Source organism: Trifolium pratense, linkage group LG7 (assembly GCF_020283565.1).
Source record: "Trifolium pratense cultivar HEN17-A07 linkage group LG7, ARS_RC_1.1, whole genome shotgun sequence".
Taxonomy (NCBI): domain Eukaryota; kingdom Viridiplantae; phylum Streptophyta; class Magnoliopsida; order Fabales; family Fabaceae; genus Trifolium; species Trifolium pratense.
This window is the reverse complement of record NC_060065.1, coordinates 15,693,589-15,702,558: the sequence shown is the minus strand read 5'-3', so window position 1 is coordinate 15,702,558 and position 8,970 is coordinate 15,693,589. Positions and strand designations below refer to the sequence as shown.

General features: G+C 31.9%; 1 protein-coding gene across 1 annotated transcript; it reads right to left on the bottom strand.

The window, feature by feature from the left end:
* Positions 1-4,122: 4,122 nt before the first annotated feature.
* On the bottom strand, positions 4,123-5,926 carry LOC123899661. The gene is made up of 2 exons (XM_045950854.1): positions 5,486-5,926; positions 4,123-4,895 (listed from the first exon to the last, which is right to left on the bottom strand). Exons 1-2 carry the CDS (start codon positions 5,815-5,817, stop codon positions 4,409-4,411), a joined length of 819 nt encoding a protein of 272 aa, XP_045806810.1. The 5' UTR covers positions 5,818-5,926; the 3' UTR covers positions 4,123-4,408.
* Positions 5,927-8,970: the final 3,044 nt, after the last annotated feature.

Here is an 8,970-nt window from a genome sequence, read left to right as displayed (position 1 = left end):
TCATCGTAATAAATAGTCTTTTACTACCATAAAATAAGTCTAGAGACTCTAAGCAATCACACCAAAATTTGGTATCCCTTATATATAATAATAAGCATCAACACGTTTATGCTTAGACGTGTCGCGGTGTTTGATATTTGTCAGTGCTTGACACTCGTATAACACTTGTTGACACTGTCAAATATCTCAGATATACGTGCCAAACAAAATAATTTTTCTTTAATTCTGACATTCTTTGAATCGGTGTCTGACACCTGTAAGACACTACTATACAACGTATGTCGGACAAGTGTCCCAAAAGTTTTTTTTTCTCGTTTGTTTCTAATCTGCTTAAACACATATAAGACATACCCATAAGGGTTAAAGATGTGTTGAAACAACAATGTTGATTAATAAGAGATTAAAGACTTTACATTTTGATTTACAATATTTTTAACTTTTTCGATAGTAGGTGTATAAATAAAAAATTAAATGATATCATATTTTGTTTAGGCTTAAATGCAGTTTTACCCCTCCTGTTTTGATTAAATCGGAATTTTACCCCTCCTGTTTTAAAATGCGGACTTTTACCCCCCTGTTTTATAATTTTTTGGATTTTGCTCCCCCTAAAATTTTGTTTTCGAGTCTAAACTTCAAAGTTTCGCACAAAACTCAATTTAGATCAATAATTCACCAAACTGATACCGAAATGATCGTAATCGAGTTAAATTTCTACAGAATCAAACCCCACTAAATTTGGAGTTACAGAGAGATATTAATTACCGTTTTAGTGAAGGTATGTCTTCCAAAATTCTGCACAAAATCTGCTTTCGAGTAACAACTTCAAAGCTTCGCACACAACTCAATTTGGATCAATAATTCACTAAAAGGATACCGAAATGACCATAATCGAGTTATCTTTACACAGAATCAAACCACACTAAATTTGGAGTTACAAAGAGAGATTAATTACCGTTTTAGTGAAGGTATGTCACCCAAAATTCTGCACAAAATATGCTTTCGAGTCACAACTTCAAAGCTTCGCACACAACTCAATTTGGATTAATAATTCACCAAACGGATAGCTAAATGACCGTAATCGAGTTATCTTTCCACAGAATCAAACCCCACTAAATTTGGAGTTACAAAGAGAGATTAATTACCGTTTTAGTGAAGGTCTGTCCAATTACTAATTTTGCAGAAATCTACTTCTGACCTTCAAATTCAACATCGTCTACCAAACACATCGTAACTCCAAATTCGAAGAAATTGAAATGACAACAAGGGTAATTTTGTTAGCTTTCCAGACATGTAAATACTATTAAAAAATGAGCTACAAGGTGAGAGATATGACAAAAATACCAATAGTAGTTTCATACAATAATTAATTTGGACAAACCTTTACTAAAATGATAATTAATCTCTCTGTGTAACTCTAAATTTACTGGAATTTGATTCTGTGGAAACTTAACTCGATTGCGGTCATTTCGGTACCAGTTTGGTGAATTATGGATCCAAATTGAAATCTGTGCGAAACTTTGAAGTTGAGACTCGAAAGCAGATTTTGTGCAGAATTTTGGTGGGGGGCAAAATCCAAAAAATTATAAAACAGGGGGGGTAAAATTCCGCATTTTAAAATAGGGGGGGTAAAATTCCGATTTAATCAAAATAGGGGAGGCAAAACTGCATTTAAGCCTTTTATTTAATATTTTTTATATTAGTAGTGTCATTCGTGCTCGTGTCGTATAAGAGTCCATGCTCTATAGATGATGACGACGACAACAAAGTAAAATTCATATGCCAAGTCATGATCACCAATTTTATTTTAAGGAGATCAACAAAAAATTTAGCAATTAGAAGATTTGTAATTGCATAAAAAAAGAAGATTTTTACCGACACTCAAAAGCAATGAAAAATCATTACTCCCTCTGTACCACAATATATGTCACTTTGAAGAAAAAATTTGTGCCACAATATATATATATATGTCACTTTACATTATCAATGAAGCATTTAATGCTATTTTTCCTCTTATATCCTTGATTATTTATTACTCTTCCTTCTTTCAATTCTTCAATTTATCTTCCCCATACAATTAATGAAGGGTAACTAACTCATAATTTCTCTTTTCTATACAACAATCATTACATTTCTTAATATGCGTAAAAATGCCAAAACGACATATATTGTTGTACGGAGGGAGTAGAAAAGTAATTTAGATGTGAAAATTACAAACTTGTTTCCCAATCAAGTGGTATTTTCTCCTTCACCATAAAGTAGTCTACCAATATCATTCAACTCAAAAAGATCGATGTGTATAAATTCCATGTAACCTCCAAAAGGAAGTGGAAAAGAAAATGAGAACTCCTATACATGGAATTTTATCACCCCTTTGAATTTTCAAAGCAGTACTTGAAGAAACTACAATGAAACCAAGGAAAAAGGTGTAGTAAGGGACAAGAAACATGAAAACTTAGAACAATAACAATCCTTTTTATGAAGTAAATCTAACAAGAGATACATTTGAGATGAAAGGTAACAAAATTTCTGATGATAATATGACAAGTAACACAAAAATAGTCCAAACTATAAGAGATGTTGCGGAAATGAGGATACGTCATAGCTTATGCAATCAACGAAGCGTGAACCTATGTTGTTAATCTCGGATAGCGGCGCGTAGCGCCGAACCTCAAAAATGCTATTGCAGTATAGCGGGTAGCGCTATAGTGGTATAGCGGTCATGTACAAATTAAACATAAATTCCAACAACATACATAAATAGGAAAATACACAAAATTAAAAGGACTTTCTCACTTAATAATTATACTAAATATTATCATTTACCATCAAAATATGTTCTAAATAAAGACTAATAACATTCCATGAAGTTCTAGAAGTACTCAAAATGACATCCCATTAAAATAAAGCATAAGCAAGTTCTAAAAGTAGACAAAATAATGACAAGCCATTAATCTTTTGAAGCCCTTGAGACCACATCTGCTTCTGCCTCATCTTCACTTCTAAGCTCCACCACATTAAGGTTTGAGAAAGGAACAAACCTTGTAAGAAGAGGAGAAGAGCAGTTGATTTGGAGAAAGGAAACAGAGGAGTCGATTTGGTGAAGGAGATGTTGAAGGAGAAGAGGTGATTTGGTGAAGGAGTCCGTTGAAGGAGAAGAGGAGAAGAGCGTGATGTGAGAAAAGAAAGAAGAAACAACTCAAATAGAAAAGTAAATCACGTGTTGTGATGTGTTGGTAGCTTTTTGATGTGTAGAAAAGTGCAAAATACCCCTCACTTATGATTTATTTCCAAAATAAAGATTTTCATCAATTTTTTCCCTCCAAAACGCTAAAGCGGCCAAATAGCGCTACCAAAACGCTACGCCACCGCTAACAAAACGCTATTTTCCTACAAATAGCGGCCGCTATTTCCGCTTCTCTAAATAGCGGAAAGCAGTCTTATAGCATAGCAGAGAGGTGGTAAAACGCTACGCTATAGCGCTATAGCGCGCTATAGCGCCGCTATTAACATCCTAGGCGTGAACACAGACCTAGACACAACACGACCAAATGAGTTGTATAAAATGTGTCATTTGGGTGTCGGTGTATGATACGTGTCAACCACGGGACACGTCTAAAACAAGCAATGCTCGTACAAATTAGTGCTAATTTAATCACTGTTGTTTGTCTCAATAGGACATATATGGAAAAGTAATTCATTCAACATCACCAATTAAAAGGAAAATGTTTCAATAAGATCTTTGTATCTGACCAACACTAGTACAAGAAAAAAATGGATACATGCTGACTTTAGACATAAAGAACACATAATAGTCAACGAACCCAATATTACAAGATGGTTTTCATATATAATTGAAACCTGGTAGTTCCCGTAAGCTTAGTTCAGTTGGTAGGAAAATCACATTATATATGCAGGGGTCGGGGTTCAGCCCCAGACAACCCACTTATTGGCAATACATTTAAAATTATATATACATACATTTAAGACAGAATAACTCAAGTGAAAGTTACAACAGAAAAAACGTATGAAAACACCGCATAAAAATTGATCTGTTTAAAATGTGCCGATCTGATATAGTTCAACAAGTATATAGGGAACAAAAGACAAGATTCAATTCATCTGTAAGAGAATCAAAGTTAATTCTAAACTATAAAATTTTGAGTATAGCATATAAATCTACCTCATATATGTATAAACATAAACATACCAAACATATGAAGTTTCTCCATCTCTATCTGTATAGCATATAGAATGTGCAACTTGAACTCTTCTTCATCCTATCTATATACACTCTTGTCTATTGAGAGAAACATTTCATGCTACTAACCGAGTTCATTATATCTAACCTATTAAAATGTATACTATACATTGTAAAAGAAAACGAAACAATTCGCTAAGTGATCGGCCACTATGAACATGTAGCCAAACCATCTTGTGGTAATAACTGTCTTTCTTGATCCAATGTGCCCTTAACAGCCTGATAAAACTCTATCCACGAACAAGAGTTTGAATCCAAAGGACCCCATAAAAATGTTGGATTTGGACTTGCAGGGCAAGCAGTAACCAAATCCAAAACCGAAACCGGTTTCATCATCTTTTGAGGGAAATTGAATGCCAAATTATCAACTTTGTGTTCATAAATTTTCCCATTTCTATCCAATTTATACCGCGAAGTACCCTGAAATTCACCTTTAGCCTCCCATGGAACTCTAGGAACACCCCTCAAGTTCCACCTGATCAATATCACATTCTCTGAAGGTTGCCATATTCTGTATACGTCCAAACCAATCTCGCGAAACAAAATTCTACCATGAAACCTCAATGCCCAGAAGATCAATTTGTACTTTTCAATACCGGTAAATGTGTTCAAAGGGTCCAGGAATGTTACATCATCCCTGAAAATACCAAACCCAACATTAAAAATTCAATTTTTTTTCAATAAGAAAAACCTTAATTCCACATTAAAAACCATAAATTCACATTCAAAGGAAGAGAATTTAAACACCCAGATGAGAAAAACCTTAATTCCACATTAAAAAAACGAATTATTTTTTTGTTTTCACCACCGGCCCACTGGACCGCTTAATCAGGTTCGAGGGTCATATTTCTAGAATCAAGTGGTTTCATCCCCTCCCGATCGCAGTTGCGGGGATCAAACTGTGGTCCAAGTCCAGCGCCAATCGCCACTGGACCAACTAACTATTGGTATAATTGAGGTCTTTGATAAACCCAATTTTCATTTTTGCACAAAAAAAAACAATTTTTTTCCACTCAGAAATAACATAATTCCAATTAAAAATCATAAATTCACAAACAAAGGAAGATACTTTAAACAAACAGATGAGAAAATCACACATAAGTAAATGTTATAATTAAGGTCTTTGATAAACCCTATTTTCTAACTCAGAAATAACATAATTCCAATTAAAAACCATAAATTCAAATCCAAATGAATAAAATTTACATACCCAGATGAGAAAATTACCTATAAATATCATAATTAAGGTCTTTGATGAAGATCAAGGGCATATCCTCACGAAGGGTCCTAACAGCCAGACCAAGATTTAGATAGAATTCATCTTTCTGATGCTGATTTTGTTTATCTTGAGTAGCTAATGATGGTGTATTCACCTGAGCAACTTTTGAACTTTGAAGTGAAGAAGAAGAAGAAGAAGAAGATGAAGTGAGGAATAAAGAGCATTGAGAAATGGGTTTTGAAGATGAAAGTGTATGGTGAAAGGGTTTGTCATTGAATCTTGATTTGGATTGAGATAAAAGAGAAAGATTGAGATTGAGATTGCATAGAGGAAAAGCCATTGAATTTGAATGCTGAAATGCAATGGTTTTTCAAAGATATTGGAGAAAGAGAAAGACAGAATGTGTTGTAGAAAAATTTGAGGCTGTTGTTTTAGCATTTTTGAGTGGTATTCAATGAAGCCATGAAATCAAATTAATAAAATTATATATTGGCTTTTTTTGTAATTTTACTTCTTCTCACGTGGACACGTAGGAGACATGTTTTATTCATTTAGTCAGACATTTTTTTAACAAAATTATATTTTCACACATGTTTTTATTTTTGATAATTTTTTTTTATAATGTCTTATTATTGATGGTAATACACTATATGGTATTTAATTTAAAGTAACTTCAGTTGACAGCGATATTATATATAACATGCAGAAATTGAAATTTATGGTACTCTCATTTATTCATTATAAAAGGTGAAATTTTAATTACTAAATTACTTAAACAAAAAGATACATAAAATTAGTTTTAACAAATAAATTGTTAATTATAATAAAAAAAAAGTAATTAAATGGAGTGTAAGATTAAAATTTTAAAGGGTGGGGTGTCAAGTTCAACTAGTTTGAGCTAAAAGTTAAAACAATTGGAGGTTCTAAGTTTAAACTCAACAAGAGAGAAAAGAAAAATATTAATCTAGCAACTAATTACTAACATGAATTGATTTTGAACACGCATTAGCTCAATTGGTAGTGGGAATATATTGAACACATACTTGAACTCAGGGTACGTGGTTCGATTCCCACAGAAGGCAAAAAATCTACTAGATAGGGGAGTAGAGAAGATCATGAGATGGCAGTGTCGAAATCGCCTAAGATAGGGGCTCGGGCTGCTACAAAAAAGGTTCGATTGGTAATTGGAATGAATTGAAGTGAACACATACTTGAACCCCATGGTACGTAGTTCGATTTCCATAAAAGGAAAAAACTCTAATGGAGAGTGGAGTAGAGAAGATTGTGAGGTGACAGTGTTGGAATTTCCTAAGAGAGAGGCCCGAGCTGTTACACCTTCATATTTGGAGTGAATTTTTGCTTAGACCTCACACATGGTTAAGCCTATAGTATAAACATATTAAAGGATTTTTTTTCTTTCTATTCTATGTTCTATATTTTATTACAAAATTCATTATGTTTTTAGGTAGTAGTTATTTTTAGAAGATTAGCTGTCTAGAATTATGTGTTAGAACTTCAATCATGAGGTCTTAAATAAAACAGATACAAATTAAAATCACAATTTATTTTACCTCCGTTAGTCAAATAATGAAAGGTTTCTTCTTTAAATTGTATGATATTAAATTTGTATTTTTAATATAACAAATTTAAACGAATAATGTTCCAAGTTTTTTTTTTTTTTGACAATAAATAATATTAATGAATGTTCCAAGTTTTGTAATATTAATGAATGACAAAGTGTCTTAAGTTGCATCCTTATTAAACTAGGGTTTATACTATTGTAAAATTGAAATTAATGATTTTTCATCTTGATTGATAACTTGTTTATATAAATATTGTAATAATCACATGATGATATATAAAATATAGAATTTCTACGCCATAGTAGGTCTATTTGTATTTTCCGGTAATCGGTCTGCCAAATAGATGTACATATGTCTCATAGCTCCAATGTAAAAGCCACTTTTGTATCTTGTTTCTATAGTCACAATTTTACCATCTTTAATCTTGGTTGAACCTAATTTTTGATAACTTCCTGACATCCCAACAATATAGCCTTTCTCGTTTCCTGGTTTCTTTCCTTTTCCATATTTTGGTTTTGAAATATACAAAATATTTTCATCCTATATTAATCAAAATATTATCATGTTTAGAGGTGATAAAGGATGATTTATATGACTTATTACCATAATATATAAAAACTAAAGATCATGACAAGCACACATAGTTTAATGAAACATGTGTGTCATCGAAAATCATAAAGATTATATGTATAGAAAATAAAATGATAGAATTATTTATATAAAATTAACTTATCTGTCCATATAATGTTGCATTAATGGAACCTGTATGCATATGAGCGGTGTCGTAGATGAGATAACCACCTCTTTTTATTATTACTTTTTATGCAATCGCCTCTTTCCATTGGAGTGTTTGCTTTCTCAATATGAGGAGGAGAGTTGTCTCTACCATTACTTGGTGGAACTGTAAACTCTACCTGTAACGATCGAGTTCAACAAAAATGTACATATAAATTATGTTTAAAGAATATTGGTGAAGAAAAATTAATTGATTACTAGAAATTCTTAAAATTAAAAATAATGTTGAAGAAGAAATTAAAGTAGTGTTAGTGGTCATTTGACAACTATTTCTAAATGGATTTGAACTTCATCCCTTGAGGTCACAAAGTAAAACTATTACCACCGCCCTAACACTACGGCTCTGTTTGGTAACACAAATAAGCTAGCTTATAGCTTATTATATGAGCTTATAAGCTTGTTTCAAAAAATTAGAGGTGTTTGGTAACAAGTTTTTTGTACTAGCTTATAGCTTTTTTTCAGATGCTATTTCAAGTAGCATTTGAGCTTATAGCTTATAGCTTTTTACACTTTATTTCATTTTTACCCTTTAATTTAATAACTACCAACTCTAAAAAATAAACTACCCACTATCAATTATGTAATTTTATATTTAATAACCACTTTAAAAGCTAATTTTACCAAACACTTTAATTTCAATAAGCTAGCTTTTTAGCTATCAGCTATAAGCTAGCTTTTCAGCCATCAGCTAGCTTATCAGCTATCAGCTAGCTTATTTTTACCAAACAGACCCTACATGGACATTTCTTCAAAAACAAAAATTTCTTCAAAAACACTACATGGACAAATTAAGTGTTTTGAGAACTGCTTTACAACTTGTTTGATGTATGAATATGTTTTTGTTTTTCATTTTTACCTTTACAATTACATTAGCATTTATATTTATAAAAAATATATATAGTTAAAAATTAGAAATAAATTAAACAAAAATGTGAAGAAAAAAAAACCATAAAAAAAATTATAAATAATTCCTCGTATACCTGACAATCATGAATAAATTGGGAACAATTTAGTTTAACACGATCAGTTGAATCAAGTATATAAAATTTTAGAGGAATTTGTTGTTGGTTCCGATCAATCCATGTTATTTTGTATCTCAAGACAAGCTTTCTTGT

Coding starts and splice junctions, on each gene's coding strand:
- LOC123899661 (XM_045950854.1), bottom strand. CDS start 5,817: ATGGCTTTTCCTCTATGCAATCTCAATCTCAATCTTTCTCTTTTATCT. Junction 4,896..5,485: donor CTTAATTATGATATTTATAG/GTAATTTTCTCA, acceptor TGGTATTTTCAG/GGATGATGTAACATTCCTGG.